Consider the following 24,803-nt stretch of genomic DNA (forward strand, 5'->3'; position numbering starts at 1 on the left):
TTTTTTTAAAAAGTCGGGATAAATCGAAGTCAACGATGGCATATATATTATAGTTATCGTTATTAAAAAATGCGCGCCAAAATAAATGGGCTCGGGCGTCCCCGCAGTCTCCGCGTCAGTCTCCCTACGTGCGGCGGTGTAGAGTCTGACACCTGGTAGGTAGGATGCCGCCTCGTCCAGTTCGCATTCCCCAGCACCTATTCACTCCACATGAAAGCACACAAAAATAAAAAAAGGTATACACAGCGGCTGCACGTCCTCCCACTGAAAGTGCACCTCTCTAACATCCGAGGTCTGCACTCCAATCTCGAATCTGTCCACCACCACCTAGAAACAGAAAAACCGCAGCTGCTGTTCCTCACTGAGACGCAGATCAGATGTCCGGCTGACACGGCGTACCTCAGCTACCCCGGGTATTCTCTGGAGCACAGGTTCATACCTCGTGCCGGAGTCTGTGTGTACGTCCGTGATGACATTTGCATCAAGCGTCTTAAGCACCTTGAGACATCCAGTTACTCCATCCTATGGGTTCTGGTGGACACAGGACAGGAGAAAATCCTGTATGCCTGTGTCTACCGTTCGCACAGTGGAGACGTGGAGACAACTCAGTTATGTGACCATCTTACCCTAACGACGGATAAGGCTCGAGAGCGTTACCCTTCGGCACAGTTAGTCATCCTGGGGGACTTCAACGCCCACCACCAGGAGTGGCTGTACCCATACCAGGTGACCGACCATGCTGGGAGAGAAGTGCGTAAACTAGCCTTGACGCTGGACCTCACCCAGCTTGTAAATTGTGCTACCAGGGTACCAGACGTAGACTCTCATACCGCCAACTGCTTAGACCTATTTTTAACAACTGATCCAGACAGGTACTTAATAACAGTTTCTGCACCACTGGGTACTTCTGACCACTGTCTGGTAAAATCAATATCCGTCTGTTCCCCACCCGAAGAATCCCCATGTGGCCCAAGACGGGTGTGGCGATATAAGGCAGCGGATTGGGATGAGATGCGTCACTTTTTCTCGTCCTATCCTTGGCGAGAGGTATGCTTTTCTTCTGATGATCCGTCGAGCTGCGCTGAAGCCATTACCGCGGTAATACGTCAGGGTATGGAATATTTTATACCATACTCTGACGTAGCGACGAATGGAAAAGCTCGCCCATGGTTTGATGCGGAATGCTATCGTGCAGAAGCCAAAAAGCGGTCGGCATACACTGCATGGGCTGAAGCTCGAGCGCGCAAGTCTCCAAATTCTCGGAATTTGAAGAAAGCTTTTAACCAAGCCGCCAAGGCATGTAAAAGGACGTTACGCAGGACTAGATTCAACCATATCAGCCGCATTGGGGCCAAACTAGCTTCTTACCCTTCTGGGAGCAAAGCGTTTTGGTCCCTGGCAAAAGCCGTTGAATCTAACTTTTGTCGGCCGTCACTTCCACCATTGCTGAGGACTGATGGATCACTGGCCCACTCTGCGAAAGAGAAAGCGGATTTGTTTGCATCTTTTTTTGCTGAGAACTCGCGTCTGGATGTTGCAGGAAAAGCTCCACCAATCTCAACTCGTGCTGACTGCATTATGGCAGAAGTACGCATACGCCAAAAAGAGATCCTTAAAATCCTGCAAACTCTAGACGTGAACAAGGCCAGCGGACCGGATGGTATACCAGCGATAGTCCTGCGTACCTGTGCCCCTGAGTTGTCTCCACCCCTTACACGCCTGTACCGCCTGTCACTTAAGACTGGCAAAGTGCTGAAGTCTTGGAAGCTTGCCAACGTGCAGCCTGTGCCCAAAAAAGGTAGTCGTGCAGACCCTGTCAATTACCGTCCCATCTCGGTCACATCCATACTCTGTAAGACTATGGAACGTGAACTTAACAACAAACTCTTGGCCCACTTGGAAGGTAACGATCTCCTCAGCGACCGGCAGTACGGTTTCCGCCAGCACCGTTCGACTGGGGACCTTCTAGTGTATGCCACACATATTTGGAGTGAGGCCATTGACAAACACGGCGAAGCACTTGCCGTGTCTCTCGATATCTCGAAGGCCTTTGACAGGGTTTGGCACGCGAGCCTTATAAGCAAGCTTCCTTCATATGGTATTCCACCTGGCCTTTGCACTAGGATTTCTGACTTCCTGAGCGAACGTTCAATACAAGTTGTCCTTGACGGGTACTCGTCGGACCAAAAGGCTATCGACGCTGGTGTTCCTCAGGGATCAGTCTTGTCCGCTACCCTCTTCCTGCTGCATATTAACGATCTGCTCGTCCCCGGTACCTTTGGGTACGCTGACGACTGCACAGTGACGGACAGATACTTTTCGGGTGCGAGGGCTAGTAAGGATGTTATCCAGTCTTGTCGAGAGGATATGGTCAGCCGCTTGAACGTCGCCCTCCAGGCTGTCTCCGAATGGGGCGATGCCAATCTGGTCACGTTCAACGCTACAAAAACTCAGGCGTGTGTGTTCTCCTCTAAACGGAGCCCTTTACACCTGGCTCCGACTTTCCGGGATGTTTCTGTGGAAATTACCGACTCCCTACAGCTCCTCGGTGTAGAGCTATCGTCCAATCTGAACTTTGGGCAACACATCGAGTCCAAAGCAAAAACTGCAGCAAAAAAACTAGGTATTCTCTCTAAGGTCAGGCGATACTTCACTCCAGAACAGCTGCTTCAACTATACCAAGCACAAGTTCGGTCTTGTATGGAGTATTGCTGCCATCTTTGGGATGGATCCGCCAAATACCAACTGGCAACTTTGGACTCGGTGGAAAAACGAGCTAAGAGACTCATAGGTGACCCTACTCTGACAGACACCAAGTTGCAGAGTCTCGATCATCGGCGTAGGGTAGCTCGTCTGTCGGTGTTCTACAAAATATATTTCGGTGAGTGTGCGAAGGAATTACACGATCTAATTCCCCCAACAACCTTCCGCCATCGGGACACTAGGCGCGGTCGATCGTTCCATCCTTATGTCGTCGATATGCCACCTACGCGCACAAAACGCTTTGGCTCTACTTTTCTGATGCGCACAGCTAAGGAATGGAACTCGTTGCCCGCGTCTGTGTTTCCCGAACGATACAATCTGGGTGCCTTCAAGGCCAGAGTGAATAGGCTGTTATTAGGCAGGCATGCTCCACCTTCGACCGCATCGTCACTTAACATCAGGTGAGATAGTGGTCAAATGCCTGCCTATTTGTCATAAAAAAAAAAAAAAAAAAAAAAAAAAAAATCTACGATGCGACCACCACCGCCGCTTCGCACATACACATCTCTTTCTATCGCAAATACCCACGCGAAGCCGAGGCGAGTGGCTATGATATATAAGTAAGAAATATCCGCTAAGCGTAGACACACTTGATTTAGAGAAAATATTTTAAAAACAAATACAACTAAGCACTGAAGTATCCGATCCGTCAGATTCCTAAGCCAATGTCACACACGACAAGTTAAATAAAAACTATAATGTCATTGCGCAATCTCATAAAAAGGCCTATTCACACTACCCCGGTAGATGTTTTTTCAATGTCAAGCCGGGACAGGCATGCAATTTTGGACAAAAAACGGCAAAATCAATAATGGCCCCGTGCACGTGTTGCCGAAGGATTATAGATTACGTTCTTGAAGATTTTCTCAGCGTTTCGTGTATCTTCGCGTCAGGTATGAGGATGGGAATCTGTAGAGTAGTATAAGTTTTGTAACGTGTAAATCATTTAGGTTGTGTAAGAAGTACGTGCCAAAAGTTTGGTATGGTATTACTAGAAGTAATAAGGTAGTTATGTTGACAATTATTTCAAACGAAACAGAAAAAAAATTGTTGTTTTAATGAAAAAAATCCCAGATGAATACTTTTAAAAGCGTTTATTCTGTAATTAAGACAATAATCTTTGTCTTTGGCATTATATATAATACTAGCTGTGCCCGCCATTAATTTTTAATAATAATAATATTATGGAGGATACGGGTTCTATTCTCTTTGGCGCCGCTCTAGCGGTGCACCGCCTTGTCGGAGCCAAGACCCAGGAGTCTGGACGCGCTACTCATAAGAATAGCGACGTACCAGCCTGGAAGAGGAGAAAAGAACGCCGTATCAACCTGGCCAGGGCCCTCATTGGTAGGCTGCTAGCTTTCAGGTCGGGCAACACAAGGCCAAGGATTGTGCGCTCTGTTAGAATGGCCTTCAACGGGCTAGGCATCAGCCTCGATCAGCCTGACATAGCCGATAAACTAACGGAGCGCATCGACGGCCTGAAGCAGAGAATCGCGGCATGGGGAAAGCGCATTCGCAGGTACTCTGAGAGAGTTGAGCGCTTTCGACAAAATCGCCTCTTCGTGAGTGATCAGAAAAGCTTCTATAGAAAGCTGGAGAACCCGATATCGAGCTCTGCTTCCCTAAAACCGAGTACGGTTGACCTCGTCGCCTTCTGGCGCAACATATGGTCAGGGGAGGTGGAGCACGAGGAGGGCCCTTGGATTGCGGCGGTTCAGGACGCATGTGCTAAAATCGAACCGATGAACCCAATCGCCATCTCTACGGAGGACGTCAGTGGTGCGGTCCGGCGGGCTCCGAACTGGAAAAGTCCGGGGGCCGACGGTCTGCATCACTACTGGCTGAAAGGGCTCTCGGTCTGCCATGCGACCTTGGCTCGACAATACCAAGAGGCAATAGATCGGAAGACACTCCCGAACCTTTTCACTACCGGGATCACTCACTTAGCTCCTAAGTCCACCAACACCGCAGATCCCACCAACTACCGCCCCATAACGTGTCTGACCTCCATCTACAAGACACTGACGTCCGTTCTGAGCTGTAAGATCTCACGACATATTGGTGAGTTTAATATCTTGTCTGCAGCTCAGAACGGATGTCGTGGAGGCGGTCGCGGTACAAAGGAGCTCCTTCTCATCGACTCTGTGGCGGGCCAGCTTGTCAGACGCAACCGTCGGAACTTTTCGGCCGCCTGGATCGACTACAAAAAGGCTTTTGACTCGGTGCCTCATTCATGGCTCCTGAGGGTCCTCGAGCTGTACAAGATTGACCAGGCAGTTCGAGACTTCCTCGGAGTATGTATGGGGCAATGGAGCACGATCCTATGTCTCCAGGGCGAGCGACTGACGGGTGCGGATGACCCAATCAGGATACGGAGGGGTATTTTCCAGGGTGATTGCCTGAGTCCACTATGGTTCTGCTTGTCCTTGAACCCTCTAAGCACCCTGCTGGAGCGTTCGGGGACAGGCTTTCAGTTTCGGAGAGGAGGTACTAAAGTCTCCCACCTTCTCTACATGGACGACCTCAAATTGCTGGCACCTAACGCTGCACGCCTGCAGGAACTGCTGAAAATCACTACGGAGTTCAGCAGTTCCATCAGGATGCAGCTTGGAGTGGATAAGTGTGCGGTCGTGCATGTGGACAGGGGTCAGGTGACTCAATCGTCGCAGCTTAGTCTCGAATTAACATCATTCAAGACCCTTTCCGAAGCTGAATCTTACCGGTATCTGGGCATGTCACAATGCATAGGGGTGAAGGAAGTGGACATGAAACAGGCAGTTTGTGAAATCTTTTTTGGACGGCTGACAAAAGTTCTTCGGAGCTACTTGTCTGGAGCCAACAAGGTCCGAGCCTATAACGCTTGGGTCATGCCCACTCTCTTGTACACCTTTGGCATACTCAGATGGACTCAGACCGAACTTGACGCCCTGGACAGGAGAGTCCGCACAACTATGACGTACCATCGCATGCACCACCCTAAGTCGTCGGTCATGAGACTGTACATCCCGCGGAAGTGTGGTGGTCGAGGCATGTTAAGCGCTAAGACTATGCATAACCGCGAGGTGTGCAGCCTCAGGGCCTACTTTGAAACGAGACGGGACAGCGCTTTGCATGGTGACGTTTCAATGTGTGACAAAGGACTAACCCCCCTAGCCTTGGCCAAAGAGAAGTCCGGCTCTACTGGGACCTGCCTATCGCCACAGACAGGACGATACTGGCGAACAAGCCTGATATCGTGGTAATGGACAGGGCACGGTCGAGGGTATTTTTAGTGGACATCACCGTCCCGCATGACGAGAACCTCGTGAAAGCCGAGACTGAGAAAAAACGTAAATATCTGGATCTGGCGCACGAGATTGTCGACATGTGGGGTGTGGGGTCAGCTGAAATAATCCCTATCGTAATATCTGCCAACGGTTTGATCCCGGTTAGCCTCGCTCACCATCTGAGGCAACTGGGGATCCGGGACGGTTCGCTCGCAGCCAGGATGCAGAAGGCGGTGTTACTTGACTCGGCTAGGATTGTCCGCCGGTTTCTCAGCCTACAGCCCTAACCCCCGGCCGTTTGATCTCCCTGCCGGGGCGTATTCCTCCACCCGCTTATATTTATATATGTAAGTATAAGTAAATTTACTATATTATTTATATAAGTAGTTATTATAATATATGTATCTATTATGTATTGGGCGGGCGGAGTGACATTCAGTACAATAATAATAAAAATAAATAAAATAAAAGTAGCCTATGTTACTCCTTACTACGTCAGCTATCTGCCAGTGAAAGTCCCGTCAAAATCGGTCCAGCCGTTTCAGAGATTAGCCGGAACAAACAGACAGACAAAATTTATAAAAAATGCGATTATTTTAATATTACAAACAGACACTCCAATTTTATTTATTTGTATAGATTTATACAATACCAATGAACGATAACTTCTTTAAATATAGTTCGCTTTCGCTTCGCTTCAACCTGTAATATTCCACCGCTGGGTATAGGCCTATTTCGCCATGTAAGAGAAAGATCAGAGCTTAATCCATCACGCTGCTCCAATGTGGTTTGGCGGATATATTCCCTACTATTAAAAAACGATCGCTATCAGATGTACATGATAACAATCGGGACGTTAAATATAAGTAACAGGGTAACAAAAATTATGTACACTCCACCGCTTACTCTGTCGCATTTTTGATTCCTGAGCTTTACAAAGCAATTCTATACAATTATAACGGCCGAAATTGTAACTGTCTCTTAACAAAACTCCGATGTTATACTTAAAGTAAATTCTACAAAAGCAGGTAATTTTATAAGGAGACGGTGTCTTTTGTGTTCATAAAAAACCGTATACAGTTATTTCATTCAGATGTAACCCGAAGATAGGTCTAATAAATAGGTCAGCGGCATTGCGAACTAATTCATGTTATTAACCTTTCGGCGAAAAGTACTTATGAGTTATTTATAGTTTTATAATCAATAGACATACACTTAAAACATATGACTCGGGATTTTCAAAATTACTAGAATTCAATTTACGAAATAGATACAATCTTCAGACTGTTATAGTTTTTTTATTAATAGGTAGAATATTACGTGTCATTTCTGATCGGAATTTATTTTTATACCTACTTTTGTTTTATTGCTTTCCATTTATTTCATATTCGTTTTCACTAAAGATTGAACACATATACATGTAATTATGTATTATATACAAAAATCAAACAAAATATTTGTAAAGCAAAATGTAATATTACAATGAAAAGTGTGTTGACCTTTACGATTAGAAGAACATAAAGCGAAACAGTACAACATTCTATAATTTAACCTCATAAAATTTTATGATGCACAATTTTGACCCTTATTCTTATCATCTCCTTACTTAACCCATCATTAAACATTCCCATAAGCTTACTTCAGTAGTACAAAAGTAATTCACGTATGATTATTGTTTGTTTGTAAGGATACAAAACGAATGATCGAAAATATATAAATCATATGATATCTCAAAACTTAAGCATCGAAAATACCTAATATTTCTAAATTAAATTGTATGAAATGTTTGATATTTTATTATCATTTTATTTGTGTTTTATTTCTCGGCTTAAACTTAAATCTTTTTATCACTTTTCTCGCATTAATACTTCATCGTTGTAATAATAATTATAAAAAAAGAGTTGTTTTGAAGGAAAAAGCCACAAGCCTGCCCATTGTACTTCACAGTCAGGAACTGTCTTAAAATATGTTCAATGTGTAAAGTGTAGTTGTGGTGTACAATAACGTGTAAATAAATAAAAAATAAAAAAAAGTTAAATTTCTACAATATAAAGCTATATAATAACAATATTAATAAATAAACATACAAACTCGACAGTTTTTTAACATTCTTTTAATCTAATTATGCTGAAAATATACGAAAATGTCATTCTGAATATCTGCTACATGCTTTTGAAAAAAAAACGCGTAATCTCTATAAGTCCCTTCTTCTATTTTTATCACAGGAAATGTCACAAATTTTTCTCAGTTCAAGGATACAGTTTGAAAATCCGTCTGCATGCCTGCAATATCGTAGAATAACGTTTCCTGTGTATTTACTTTTGTGGTGTACCACACATGTACAAACTATTTATATCCGAATAATAACCAAATCTCATTTTATGTTTTTGTATTATTTATTAAACTATTTTTTGATAGATGTCAAGATTTTTTTAAAAAATCTTCTTTATAATTTATATTTACCGTCAACTCATCATAATATTATTCTATACTAATATTATAAAGCTGAAGAGTTTGTTTGTTTGAACGCGCTAATCTCAGAAACTACTGGTACGATTTAAAAATTCTTTTAGTGTTAGATAGCCCATTTATCGAGGAAGGTTATAGGCTATATATCATCACGATCAAAAGGAACGGAACACCATTGAAGAATGTTTCAAAATCGGGGGTTCTTTTTTCCTTTTGAGAGCTTTCGCTGTGTGTGCTACGGAAACAGTTAAAGTTCCGCAAAAATAATGTATGACAGAATTGTTCCCCTTTAAAAAGAAAAACCTTTAAAACCCGCTTAAAACAACGTTTATATTACATGTATTAAAAATAAGATAATCTTTGTAAATTATAAATTATAAATATAGTAGGTAAATGATAATATAAATATAGTTTAAGGGATTGTAAAATATTGTCACCAGGAATGTGATGTTTTTAATTCAATCGTCTGTTACAGGACTGTATCTTTTTAATAGTAATGTCATTTACTGGAAGTTTTTAATAGCAAACAATAAAAATGAAACATAGCTAAAAACAAAATAGATACATACAAGAACCGCATAATTTTTTTGTGATATTTTTTAATGAAAATAGTATAAAGTGGTAGCCTTCATGCAGGAATTTAAGCCTTAACTCTTTGGATTTTTTAATCACACAATTATATCTAGGTAGGTATAGTTATAATACACTTAATAAATTCTTAAAACTTTTACTTAACTCGAGGTGGTTGATTCTATATTTCATGCTAATTTCTATTTATTAAGCCTTTTGCACTTAAACTTTACTATATCGTGTGCAATAAAGTAAATGATAATACTATGCCGGGAGAAGTCATTGGCTAAAAATTCAATTGATACCTGATGTTTGCGAGCTTAAATCAGGGCTAACTGATCTTTGGTCTCTTTTAAATATATTCGTACTCTGTGCTGAGGGAAAATACTTTAAAGTACACGTCTCGGAAGATATTTTGAAGTAATTTATTATAAGTATCCTTGTAAGCTTCAATTTCAATCCTTCTTAGGAAAGGACAGTGGGGTGACCTTCACAACCATGTCCAATTATTATAATTACTGATCATTATCTTACGATTATCGCGACAAATAAAGAATTTCCATGTCTTTTTTTTCAGTTCATTAGTAAATAAGTAATTATTTGGTTCAATAATAATAATAATAAACAAGTTTAAAATTAAGTCACTGTATTAACTAATTGAAGACATAAATTTCAAAAATGACAGTTCATGTACGGCATGTACAGGCTTGAAAAAAAATTGACATTTTACATATTTCATCGGTCGTTCGATTGAAAACGCTCAGTGTGCCAACGGGTTATTGAAATATCTCAAGTGAACAGGATAAGGTCATTGACATAAAAGTAGCAAAAAAAATTTGGGAAAACGTCAAAGAGAACGAGTCGTGTCAGTTCGCGTGTGTCGCAGCAATGTCAGCGGCGGCGCGGGCGCATCTCCGAATAACAATAATCGTGAATGAATTGTAATGGCCGCTGGTTTAATTGATTCGGCGACCCGCCGGACCTGTCTCTGCGGTAGAGCGGAGAGGATTATTTTTACGACATCGATATTTCATATGGGAATTATTTATATTTATAGTGATTACTGAGATGAGAAATTATTTTGACATACGTAAGCTTATAGAATATTAATAAACAATCATATAAAATAATTTCGAGTTGGGAATAATTTAAAATAAATATACCTACCCTTTGTATGGTGAAATTTACTATTGCGGTATATTAATGGAAGAAGTATTTGATTTATATTATAATTTATTCAACAAACTACAGTGAAAGAAATAAAATAGAAAAGAGAATATGTTTGTATATTCTGGATGATTTTTAATTGCGTTTAAATTGATTTATAATTAAAGGAAAAAATTTCACTCGAGCAAACTGAACATCTAATCTTAATTAATATTTTAATTTTGTATAATATTTATAATACACATCGTGAATGACAAGCATGCGGGATGACTTCATCTGAACAATCTTGAAAGAACCGGACTGGTCCTGTATGGCAAATTGTCTTCCTTATACGACACGAGCGTCATACACCGAGTGAGTCTTGTCTATTTAGCTTTATTGACATTAGCATTAATAGCCTTGACACCTAATCGGAAGTTGAATCAATTGAAGGCGCAATTCTCTGCACAATAGTTTCAGGAGACAATTGCATCATCGAGTGATGCGTCGAGTCATCGGCCGGCCACTTACCGAGCGGATGTAGTTAACCGTGCCTTGATTAGCCGAGACGATCTTAAACGGCAGCCCGGGCAAGTTCAAACAATTAACTGTATACAAGTGTCCGACTCTAATGAATGATACAGACTTGCTCCATTTTATTATACAAATACCGTGACAAGACGCTGCTTACAAATTGAGATTAATTTCAGCCTAGGTTCAGCATAACTGTCCTGTCTATAAATGTTATAAGCACTTGTGCACCTAGCAAACGATTCTGATTTTTATTTTGTTTGACATATGGATGACATTGAAGTGAACCTCTATTAAGCATAGTTATATAATAATACTGTCAGAATAGAATGAATCGCAAAATAAAACAATTTTACTTAGTATTGCTATGCCTTGTGGCTATGTATATAAACAGGGCACTTAAGAGACCCTTTTTTAGATTGCAGCCTATTAAGATAAAGGAAGTAAATTTTCTTTGTGATATTCACGTATTGTGAGTACGAAAACGTAAGAGAATATGTATTGTAACGATCGCTAGAATTCACGGGTTCATTGATTTTGGAGTATGTAAACACTACTCCAGATACTATGTTTTTTATTACACCGATGTATTCTTAAGGTATTGTAATTTTCTTTCTCGTCCATTGTGAGGTGTATCCAGGTATGTACATTGACATTTCTTTGTGAGTGTACACATTGGTGACGTTTTTTTAAATAGATACTACTTTCTATAATAATAAGTAACAAGGTTAATATACCAATGTATTTGAAATGAGAAAAATTGAATGAAAATCAGGAAAATTTATGCGTTAGATACACATACGGGATTATTTGTCAAATGTCTTTTATGTTTATTATTTTATTTGATTATTAAATTTAATTAATACAAAATACAATTCAATCAGCAGCTAAATCTAAATTTACATTGTCTTATAATTATGTTGTACCTAAACCGGCACACAAAATAATGAAATAAAACGGAAGCATGATAATAGAGATACCACACAAGCGCTGTTATTGTACCTAAGTAATATATTTTGATAGTCGTATTAGTGGACGTAAATTGTACAATTTGTCATGAGACCGAAATATAAGCACTTAGCAGTCGTGAAGACGGTCTTTAGTTGATAATGATTACAGCATATCGACACTAACGCCCACGCTTTGTAAATATTAGTCCAAGATATCATACATGAGGTAGAGGAAGTATTACTAAGAATATTTCGATAAAGCTCGCGTTTTATTATGTTTAAGTAATTCTGGTCGCTCATTCATAAATTACGCAACGTGTACTAAGAAGCACATAATACGATACACTGTGCGCTTATCGTTACTGGAAAATAGTTTCATGAAAATGCAATTTCAATTGTACGTAATCTATGAAAATAGGTTCTATCATATTTGTGTTTGCTTAAGAATGAAAAAAAATATCGACTTTGGTTTACATCGGCAGCTAATACAACTTAGGTAGTCAAAAAAAAAAGAATTTAATACACATTATTAGTGATAATTCAAAAAGTACTAAACATGTCCATATAAAATTGAAATGATCTTTTGATTAAAAAAAAAAGTGAATAATCAAAATCAGTACACACAGTATAAAGTTATCTATACTAATATTATAAAGCTGAAGAGTTTGTTTGTTTGTTTAAACGCGCTATACCCAGGAACTACTTAGTCGGATTTAAAAAAAAATTCAGTGTTAGATAGCTCATTTATCGAGGAAAGATATAGGCTATATTTCATTACGCTAAGATCAATAGAAGCAGACCACCAATGAAGAATGTTTTAAAATCGGGCTGTTTTCCTTTTGAGAGCTTCCGCTGCGTGTGCTGCAGTTTCGCAAAAATCACGTATGACAGAATTGTTCCTATTCCACGCGGACGAAGTCACGGGCAAAAGCTAGTAAGGTAAACACATAAAAATACAGTCGAATTGAGAACATCCTCCTTTTTTTGTAATCGGTTACAAATAAGATAAATTACTAGAGATTTAAAAAAATGACAGGTTTCGAATTTTTTGACATATAAAGTTTCTATTGTCACTAGTGTAAGCTATAGGAGGATATTTATAAACAAACATTATTAATTAAGTTTTAAACAAACTTAGTCTTTAGCTTTGATTTAAGTAATAATTAAATCATAAATCTTTAATTTTATGTGGTTATATGCAGCGGAGTAGTGACCTTCAATATTAACCAATCTGATAAGTATCAGTTCGTGAAACCACGAGACGTCTAGTATTACACATTTAAGTTACAAGTACTAAATATGCAAGATTAACTCAATTATTATTAACTTCAATGTTTATTGTTTTATTGACTATTAATGTTGTACGACTCGCGTAATTTCGCGAAGTCGGTGTTTTTATATCATAAAGGTTTTCTTCAGATGCTCCACTTGTCACACGACAAAGCCTATTCATTCGTAATTTAGTATTATAGGGACAATTACAAGGTGTTGACGAAAGAATTTAACTCAATGCAATGAGAACCTTATTTCATAGACATAAGATTTAGGAAAAAATTGATTTCGTATTTGTAGGGACAACTTCAAACAAACATTACGTCTCCTCGGGGAGCCGCCTAAAGGTGATAATAATGGGAAATAAATGGTCAACTTTGCGGCACAATGGTAAGAATAAAGATAATGAATGAATTACACGGAAATTTCGAGGCGTGAACCATTGTCAATGCCTTGACTAGATAACAATTTGCACTTGAAGTGTCAGCCTTTGTGTTAGTGACATTAGAAATAAACATTACAATGACTACCAGATGTGTGAAGGAGCTTTTACACGTGCTTCGGCGCACGCGCAAGCCTTTGAACACATCTAAAAGGGCAATGAAATATTGGACACTCGGGACCAACTGATGAATTATTTGTTACGTTTTTCTTTTTGTATGATTAAAAATAGTATTTTTTTACCTTAGTCTTAAATACCTATATATAAATTAACGACTAATCAGATTTTAAATATATAATAAAATGCTTTATGGATGATTCTACAGGTGAAAGTAATGAGCCTATATATATAATATTATATATATTTTTTTTTAAACATAATATACAGTATGCACGATTTTTATTTTTGTGTACCCACACATTAGGAATTCTAAACATTTTTGAATATCATATCAAAAATTGACCGCTCCAGCGGGATTCGAACGCCGCCACGGTTCGCTTAAACCGAAAATAGAAATCATCATATCAAGAATTTCGCTCTGGCGGGCACATCGTTCCATAGCTTAATTGGCTAGAGCGCCGACACGGTCAGTCGGAGACGCGGGTTCGAATCCCGCTGGAGCGGTCAATTTTTGATATGATATTCAAAAATGTTTATAATATACAGTATTTTATTACGTTACGTAATTTTATTATAAGTACTCTCAAATGGTTTTAGTGATTAAAACATAATACTTTAAAAAATACAAAACGGAGTAGTATCTACTCTTACACAGACTATTCTGTCACAAGTATCAACACACATAAAGATATTTTTATATATTTTATTTTTATTTTACAACATTAGATACCATATTTTTATCATGATTTATGTGTGTTTAGGAAATTCAATTAATTCATTTTGGACCTACTTGAGCATAGTAATACATCTGGTGAGTACAAAAAGAAAACTTATTGATTCTGAATTGAATCTTCTCGTCTCAAGTACCTTCAACATATTATCATTATACATTTTACTTATTTATGACAACAACCGCTCTGGTGTGGTGGTGCCTAAATACACCAGTATTCTTTATTATTAATATTTATTTTTCTATATTATTAGTATTATTAGTAGTTATAGTATTAGGGTTCAATTCTTGTTCGGAACGGTTATTTGGATTTATCTTGTCTGGGAGAGCATGTTGAGTTGTCCGGTCTTGGTTGTTATATTTAGTGAAAAAATTATATAATATATATTACATGTTTTTTTTATTATGGTGGATAAATAGACGACAGTCATAACGAATATAAAATATATATTTTGATTAGGTACTAGTTTATTTTCGTTTAATGAAATGTAAAACCATATTTTATTACCGATTTACAAATTTCGCAACGAATCTTAGCAACAACTTTGGTTGATATCGATTGGGTACAGAACTCTAAAACAAATTAGTACAAACAAATTTGCATAAGAGGTAGCACGGCCATGTAATCTAGTTTTTATTTTTATTTTTATAATGATCAAATTGATTAACAATATCTAAAGAAACGAGTTAAAAATATTTCTCTCTAAAAGTTTAATATTCAACAATATCATTAGCTTTACTTAGTAAAATTTATTATTTTTATTTTTTAAGTTTGCATTACTCTATAATTGATTTACATTTCTCTTAATGCAAAGTAAATTTTATAACGAAACACTTGTGTTGTCGATTGTATCGATACATTTTAATCGTAATGGTAACTCAGAAGTTAAGAGATGATTAAAAAACAACAACAGAATCAAACTCAATAATAGCTCGCATTCATTTGTTGAACGGAGATGAAGTTGTTTCCTCATTAACATCGACCAATCCTAGAGGCAATACAATGTGTTGTTATTAATTTATAGAAAGTCATCGTGGGCCCATTAGTCGAGATAACCATATTGATCTCTCCGATAATATTTCGAGCTGACCACTGCTCACTGCCTCCTTCTTTGTATGTGATTGCTCTAATGATCACGTGCTGCTTGTTAGTGATGATCAGCGCTTATTATTACGATTGATTTTCTATATCGTTGATGCCACCGTCGGCATTTAGATTTATGGCGTTCACAAATTTTAATAGTGCAATTATGGATACAACTGAGCCCGCTTCCGACTAGGTTTATCTAGTTAAGACACCAGTAAAATCTTAGCGGCGTATGAACAAAAAAAAAACGCATCCAAGAAAATTAAATTGTAACTATTGCTAATGATTTATTTTTGAATATTTATCACCGCGGACACGATATCGGAAGTCACTCATTAATGTCACGTAAATGCACCCAAAGGAGTTCTGGTAATTCTTATCGTTGAAATCTCTACAATCTTAACGGTGATCTCACGAATTAATTTCTTTACACCTCATTAATGTCTTATAAGATTCATTAACAATAGAAATGCAAATCCGAATTGATATTCAGGCGAGCATTTTGGTTCTTAGAGTTTCACTCAGTCCAATTAACATCTAGTATAATGTTGTATTTTATCGAAATTTCAATGGGTTTCCAACAAAATAAATTAGGAGGGAGGCTATTAGTTTGGCCGTTTTGTGTTAGCGGCCGAGAGGTCGTATATTTCGTTTCTAGTTTTCGATCGAGTAACTTTTTCTCCGGATACACAAACGTCTTAATTAAAGTTTGGATATTTCGACGTATAAAATATTGCATCGTATCTTTTGGCTTGAAAAGTGGACACCGAATATTTAATTCGACAATGTTTTGAGATAGAGAGATCATTTCCATTCCAATAGATATCGAGATGTGTTGTAAAAAATTGTTGCGTTATCATAAAGTGAAAATAAATATTCAAATGAAAATACCGAGTCGATGCGTTTAATGCGGATAGTTCATTTACACCGTGGATTGTAAATGTTGATAAGCGGAGGTTTACATTTTTAATAAAAATTAACGCGACTATTAACAAATCAATGACGAGATTCCAATTAAGTAGCGAGCGTTGTTCAGCGCTGGTTAGCAATTCTCGCCCCCTTGTCGATTATCAAAAAATTAAATCTTAATATTGGAACGAACGCGTTGTATGAATACGATATTAATTCGTATAGTTTTTTTAAACTCAACTTAAGTCTTTTTCATTTGTTTATAGTTATAATATGTCAAGCTAAAGTTAAATTATACGCATTTAAAAATATTATTTTTAGGCTGGTAGGGCCATGAAATAAAACTAAAATGTAATCATTCCTTCAGCATCATTGCGTTCCGTGAAGCCGTACAATTGAACAAAAAATTAAAATGACCATAATTATGTTGTTAATCTGTTGCAAACATTTATTTTGTAGAAAACAGGACTTTATCTAATTCCATCAAACGAGTAATTCTTGTATATTTGTATATACCTATAAATATATATTTTCTATCCGACCCTTTCTTTTTGCAGTTCAGTTTATTTAATCAAAAGAGTTTTGCACGATTCGCAAAAGTAGGTATGTTAAAATCGAATTAACTAAATTAACCATCTAATATTTTAACATGTAGATACATTTATAGATAAAATTAAGAATTCAAAAACATTCTTTAACATAAATTAAAAGAAAAGTAGAAATTGTATTAATGAATACACAAATATGTATTTATAAAATATTTTTATTTACTACGAATATAAATACCATTATTTAAAATAAACAGTCACACTGACGACAGGTAAATGTATTTCAGACAAATACTTGTCACATTATAACCATTGACCCTTTAACCTTAAGCTAAGTTATTAAAGTTGACCAAAACGTTAGCGGTTCAAGGTATAAAAATATACATTTATACGAGGATTTAAGAGTTATAATGTTGGGAATATTTTATTTGGCTATACGTATAAATTATATTTCTAATATATATATGTATGTATAAATTTCTTCTGAAAATGCATATGTATTTTTAAAATTTTATGATCTCATAGCTATAAATTTACCGTAGTTTTCGCAGTATATTTAAATAACTATTAAATGTGAAGCTTAGTTTTAGAAGCGGCGCCTCAAAAGGCACCTGTACCCCTAGCTGTTAAACAAATAAGCAAAAAATGAACGTTTAACGTTGCCATAAATATTAATAACGCTATTTCTAACCGTTAAATGAAAAATTAGAGTAACCATGGTTGTCTTGTAACAGGATAATACTTCAGATTGTATTTAGAAGTAAAATTTTAATTTATTTCAAATGCTAGTTATAAAATAATTAATTTCTCTTATGATAAGAGTCCAATATTGCTAGATAAATAGATAATACAAAGTGTTATTATTGTCTATTTGAGGACTATTTTCATATTAAAAGAATTATACATATATATTATAGTATTTATGTAAAGTATTTTTTACCACGCACTACCTACTAAACATATATATCGAATAACTTCAAATTACGCTTGTTTGATTTAAGCCTTTAACAGCTTTCTGCTGGGTAAATGTATCTTTATGTATACAGATGAGTGATTGAAGATTTATATCATAAATACAATACCACATGAAATAACAGAAATTAGAATGTTGTAAAATTGTAAAAGTTATACACACTATTACGAGAAGTATGGTGTCTTTACGAATGCGATATATTTGCGTCAATTTTGACGATATGCAACCTCAAATTTGATTTTACGAGGTTCAAACGCATCGGGTTCGACCACAAAATTAATCAAAACGCCTATTTTTTGTACCTGTTTGTTTATAATCGAAGTATTTGCTCTTCTCTCTCTTTGTATTTGACCGCTGATTAAGATTTTATTCATGGAGTTATAATTTCACGTCAGTATTTTAACTTAAATTCTTAACACGTTTATTGGACGGTAAATTATTACACAGAAACTTATTTATTTATTTTTTTTAAATTTCTGCCTATCGTTTTATGAGCATGTAAATTATTTTGCTTTAACTATAAAATATTTGTATTGACTACTTTTTTCATGATAGAGAAATAATAGATTATTTTGTTTTACATCAAAATTTTTGTTAAAAGAAAATAAATCAAAATATAAAGTTAAAAATATATCAATCAATAGCATATTATTAATCCATATAAACAATATGCCTTATAGGCCAAAATTTGGCCAGCTGCCTTTGACCACAAGGACAAAAAATGTCCTGATACAATCAGGTCGAATTACACCGCCCAGGCACTCGACGGTGGACGAAAACTTACCGAAAAAAAAATTGCCGCAGTGTAAATAAGACGTTGTAACGAACTTGCAATTTCTACTTTTTATTGTTCTTGTTACTGTTGCTCTGTTTACAACTTTATTAAGCATATCGATAGCTTTGCGTAGTTTTAGTTTCCTGTTTTAAAGAAAATTATTAAGGTGTCGTCTACACAATGTTTAGATTATATTATTACATGGAAAAAATACTAATTTCTTATGTGCATATAGGTTTTTTTCTTTTCCAATTATTAAACAAAGTACACTTATATTATTGACGAATTTTGAAACATTCATCAATAATATATATTATCGTAAATTGTATCGTATTGCCGATGTGGTTTTATTCATGTGCCTTCTATAATTATTAATTCTTTGAAGTTTTAAAACTATCTGGACAGTGATTCTTTTGAAGGCATATGTGAATTTGCAAAGTTCATGAAATATTACTGTGACTAAGGTTCATCGATTTTAACGGATCCTTTTATTCCAAGATACCATAAACTGGTATAAAATACGAATCTAATATCGCCACCGCATCTTTCGAACAAAATGCATTTCTCTACGGCTTTTAAACTTGAATAGGACAGTATTTAGATGATATTTTTTGCAAAGGTCGTGGGTACTGTTCTCTTATTTGCCTTTTGTCGATTTGTGGGCGCGACAAAGCCACAAACATAGCCTGCTGTGCGACCCGCCGATTTTTTGTCGAAATTCCGTATTTTATTTCATTTATTGACGCTCAATACACTGAAAAAATGCGCTTCGTACGTGTACGTGCTTAAAAAAATTTAATAGAAGATGCACATGATATATCGTCTCGTGGATAGGTTATCTATTCTGTATGGAGGCATTGTGGTGAGTTTCCTTTATCACCGACTGGACTGGTCAACCACAAATTATTTAAGGACTTAAGTAAGGAATATATTTATAAAAAAATATACTATAGATTTGCGAAGCGAATGTCGCTGGTTTTTATTTAGTTACATTCGTTTACAATCAAAGAAACAAGTAGCGAATTTTCGACTTAAAGTTTCATAAATCCATAAAGTTACAAAATAATACCACGTACTTCAAAAACCTCAATACCTACATACTACTCATATACAGTGAAGGTATGCCGCTATTTTTGAATACACTTTTCATAACTCTGAAGCGGAAATGAATTATTTTTAAAATTATGCGTTTTAATAATACACCAGGTACATTAATTTTCAAGGTTCTCTGTAGTAATGTCTGAAAATCGGAACAATTTTATTGAGTTAGGCTTTCGTGGTCTTTTAGTTAGTTAACACTGATTGCAGGGGCGCGGGCGTGCACAAAACATTCCGGAACACGTGCAAGTTCGCACAATGAGAGTTTGCATTTCCGCCCGCCATGCACTTCCTTTACTCAGGTTTTACTTTTTATTGGGCATGCTTTTATATCGCGGTCTGGACGCCTTTGTGAGCCTTCATTGTGAGTAGGACATTCAGTCACATAACGAATCGTAGGTTTCGATTTCGTTAATGATATCGGAACGTTATTATCACACATGAAATCGAAAGGAAAGGAAATAAAAGAGCGAAATCGTTTGGTAAGGCGAGGGTAATCGCCTGTTAGAGACGTTAGATCTTGTTTTGATTCGCGAAAGAATTTTAATCTGGTAACGTAGAAAACGTGTTCTGAGTCAATTTAACACTTTTAATCTCACTGATCGGCTTGGAGTTAAGATAAGACTCACACCGGCAGCATGCCCTTTTTCTGAAAAATGTATTTGCACTTCTATCTCTGGGTTTTAAAACAAAAAGTCAAAACACCATTATTCACAAGAAACAATACGGGACAAAAACAAACGTAAGTAGATCAGATAGTACAAAAGGTTGTTTGGGTATGGGATGACAACGGTTTTTGTTGCAAACAGAAGTGCTCTAATGTTGTCGTTTTGCGGTGTCATGTTGCTAAGGTATAAGGGTTAGAATCGTTCGTTGCTAAAAAGAGCAAGTTCGAAATTGTCGCATGAGGCTTTGTTGTGGTCAGTCTGATTATTTTCTATCTGTGCCGTATCTCTGATGGCGTCAAAACTTGTGTCCGGATCTCCGGGTGTTACAGGAAGGTGTGCTAGCAGGAGGTCGTTACCACACAGGGTGACATCTTATTTTCCTGTAGTAAGGGTTGATAAAGTTGTGACAAATTACATCGTAAAAGGAATGATAATAATAGGAGGTCGAATTTCGTCTTCAATAATTCATGGTATTGACATTTATATATCGCGTAAGATGATTCAATCATTTGGTGTAGGTGTAACTCACATTTTAGTTTAAGACTAAATTCTTACAATATAGAAAGGGTACAAATGCAATTTAAAAAAAATCTATTATTCATTCGAAATATTGCTAAAACCGTCACAATAATGCGCGGTCATTGTAATAATCATTTATTTCTGTATGTCTATTTTTACAATTTAGTCTACAAAAATTATACTTTAAGCATTAAAACCATTTTATTAAATGTATTTATATGTAATATTAATAATATTATAAATAAATATTTTCAAATTTATGCGTGGACAACTACCGTTGACGAAACAGTGAAACAGTCTTGACTGTACTTAAATATGTAGATTTTTTGGGTACATAATTTTTTTTTAAATTCTATAAGCACACATGTTTATTACGTTGAGCAAAATTTTACTAGAAGCTTTAATATTTATTAACCGACTTCCAAAAAAGGAGGAGGTTCTCAATTCGACTGTTTTTTTTTATGTATGTTACTTCAGAACTTTTGACTGGGTGGACCGATTTCAACAATTTTTTTTAATCGAAAGGTGATGTGTGTTATTTGGTCCCACTTAAATTTATTTGAGATCTAACAACTACTTTTCGAGCTATATCTAATAATGCGTTTTTACTTGACTATTTTTTCGTCGACCTACGTTGTATTATACCGCATAACTTTTTACTGGATGTACCGATTTTGATAATTTTTAATTTAATCAAAAGCTGATATTTATCATGTAGTTACTTTTAAATTTTATCGAGATCTGATAACTAATTTTTGAGTAATCTTTGACAACGCGTATTTACTTGACTATTTTTTCGTCGATCTACATAGTATTACTTGTCGATGTAATTGAAGTCGGTTTTTTTTTTGTTTGTAAGCAAACACAATTATTTTAAATATGTATCTAATATAACTTTAACTTTTACCGTTTGCTCAGATCCATTAAGATGTGAGTACTTACGTTACAAATTAGTTATCTCTATATTCAGACGACGCAGCAACGGTCGAGTAAATTTTAACTAGTAACTCAAAACAGTTGTCAATTTTAACGGTTTCGTATAACGGAGGGACAGGTGGATACTTGGAAAAATTTAAATGCGATCAAATCTGGTCAATCTACTTTAACTTACTGTTAGTATTAGTTTGTAGTGAAAAAAATATTCTCAGTTGTATTTATTGTTAAATATACAAAATATTTTCTTTACTGAAAGATAAGGACTAAAAGGTATTTGTTTTAAAACTTATAAAAAATAATCAAATATTAGATGAGTACAAAAGATGCAATGGTATTTATTTTCAATAACAACACTGTAGGTATTATGTACAAAGTACTTTTTATAAACCATTACTAACAACGAAAATAGGATATAATTTGTTTCAATATATTAGAAATAATTAAAGAGAATAAAATATAAAGTAACTATTAATGTTTAAAAAATTATTTTGAAAACATCTGGAACTACTGCGTCTGATAGTACTCAGAGAAGGTTGATTTATACTAACTCCCTCAGATTTGCCGCGGGATAGTACTTATATCGTTAGGTGTACTACAGAATGCAGTGACATTGCATGATATCTGCTATCAAGCCGTGCAATGGCCGTGGGATAACGCGGAATTACACGAGTATCGCCATTATGTCGTTCAAAGTATGGACCATAAAGACTGCATCTCATACTTTGTATTCAAGTAATGCGTGTAATCAGCTCCTGATTGGCTTGAATTAATCGTGAGCATGCGTGACCGCTACCAGCCGAGCTGCGCTTCATGAGGCTGCCTTTATGAGAAATTGTCCAAGACTCGAGAGTAAATTAAAAATAATGGCATAATTAAAACTTACATCGTTCTTTGTGCTTACAGCGTATAAAAGCTCCGCTTGTGTTACTTTGTTTTAATTACACCTATTAGTGGTTAGTATATTAAAAAATCATTTACGTGTCGGCGTTTATTCGTTACTTCTGTTGTCAATATCACGCAATATATTTTCTTCTATATTGTTCATATAATCACTTTTAAAAACGATATAACGGTGGTTTTTTTTGTGTTAATTATTCTGAAAAGTAAAACACAACTTCGCATATTTTACTTATCGAAATACATATGTAAAACTTGTTCACCGTCGTGTTTATTTCAAACATAATCGTTACAAAGTTATGGGACTGTGGCGAAATTAACATCGTAAATTAATCAACTCTTCACTTTACATGTGGCTGAGATAAACAAATGAATAACATTCAATACTAAATAATTGCATGAAAGTCGATATTTCGAATAAAAGTCGAAAGCGACAGATCTTCAAAGCACCGAATCAAGTTTATATTTACAGCGGCGACGACACTGATAGCATGTCATTTAACTTAAGTAAGACGTTGCATAAACTGATAAATGCTCCAAATACTTGAGGACGGAGCATTAAATCATTTGATCTGAGATCAATTAATCTTGCTATTATAGACACTTCGTGAAATTAACGTCGTATCAAAGTACGTTAGCACCCATTAATGGACGCAGTTAATTTAAATTTTTCTGATATGTTTAATAATAAAACCATTAAACTAATAGCGGTGGGCGGGTGAGCGTCCAATTCGTCACAATCATTACACCGATCTGAATGTAGAAACGAGGACCACCGACGAGCTTCCGACTTTTCTATCGAAAGTATATATTATTGTGGACGAAATGATAACATTTGAATATAAATGATGGTGTTACTTTCTGTTCGAATTAATTTTACACAAGAATATCCATTATATTTTAATTTTTCGGGTTTCTAATATTTATATTCGAGCGATACAGTATTAGTTAGAAAGATAGAAAATAGATAAAATAGAATAGAATAGAAAAAAATGTACCTAATCTTAAAACATGTCTTCAAATAATTTACAATATTTTATTTAACATATTTCAAGTAATTGAGTCAATCAAACATAGTCACATATTATATTTTGAGCATTCAAATTTTCGTTAATCTAAAGCTTAATGAACAACCGCTCCTGTGTGGTGCGTATAGTCGCCTAAAACACCGACGGTTTGCGGGTTCCATTTCCGCTCAGATTGGATATTTGTATTTGTACAAATATTACTTTACGGTTTGGATGTCTGTCCTTGTGGGTCTCACCACCGAGCCTCGGAGAACACGTTAAACCGTCGGTCTCGATTGTTATTATAAATACCTGATAGCGTTCGTTATTTATAGTAGAGAACATATCCGCTTACCCGCAATGGAGCAGCGTGGTGGGTAAAGCTCCAACCCTTCTCCTATATGGAGAAAGAAGCCTATGCCCAGCAGTGTTCTGTTTAGGCTGAATTGATAGATCGAAAAGTTTAATTAATAAAACTACAGTATATAATGCATTGGCTAACGGAACAGTAATTTTCTTGACGCCGTGACAATTGGTTCCGTATCTTGCATGAAAGCTGTGATGTATCTGATTCGTTCTGCGACTACCGCCCATTAGCTACCGACTTTGATTACTGCTCTACACTTAATTCTTTATGGCTCACCACACTTACAACGATTATTGTGGGTTACGCCTCATTTTATAATTAAGACTTTCGCTTCGATTGAGTTTTTCTTTTATTTTAACAACGACAGTAAATAAAGTAAAATCAATCAGATTTTTATCATCAGGTATTTAGTATGCAAAGTACACTAACAAGATAAACTTTTTATTATTAAATGAATAGAATAGCTACGATGATAGTAAGATTTTTTTTAATCTGTTTTAAAGTTAATATCCTACTGGTATTAGATAGTTTTGCAATCAAAACTTACTTGGTCACAACTTAGCAAATCTAACTAGTAGTGACAAATGTATATTGCTCCGACCATTTCTTAGCGAGCGTTCATGTTTATGACGTTCTAAAATTACTTTAAATGAATTTCTAACAATTCAAATCAATTTCAGTGTGTCAGGAGTGGTACTACTGTTTCATTGGTTGCGTGAGGAAGCCACGTAAAGTTAGAAGCGCGGTGCAAGTGTAA

General features: G+C 36.1%; 1 protein-coding gene across 1 annotated transcript; it reads left to right on the forward strand.

The window, feature by feature from the left end:
* The first annotated feature begins 210 nt into the window (after positions 1-210).
* Positions 211-24,803, forward strand: LOC123670249. The gene is made up of 2 exons (XM_045603757.1): positions 211-1,660; positions 24,727-24,803. Exons 1-2 carry the CDS (start codon positions 211-213, stop codon positions 24,801-24,803), a joined length of 1,527 nt encoding a protein of 508 aa, XP_045459713.1.

This window comes from Melitaea cinxia, chromosome 4 (assembly GCF_905220565.1).
Source record: "Melitaea cinxia chromosome 4, ilMelCinx1.1, whole genome shotgun sequence".
NCBI classification, from domain to species: Eukaryota; Metazoa; Arthropoda; class Insecta; order Lepidoptera; family Nymphalidae; genus Melitaea; species Melitaea cinxia.

What these genes read in the sequence shown, in the direction of transcription:
- LOC123670249 (XM_045603757.1), top strand. Translation starts at nt 211, where the DNA reads ATGAAAGCACACAAAAATAAAAAAAGGTATACACAGCGGCTGCACGTC. An exon ending in CAAGGCCAGCGGACCGGATG is followed by an intron (nt 1,661 to 24,726) that starts GTATACCAGCGA and finishes AATCAATTTCAG; the next exon opens with TGTGTCAGGAGTGGTACTAC.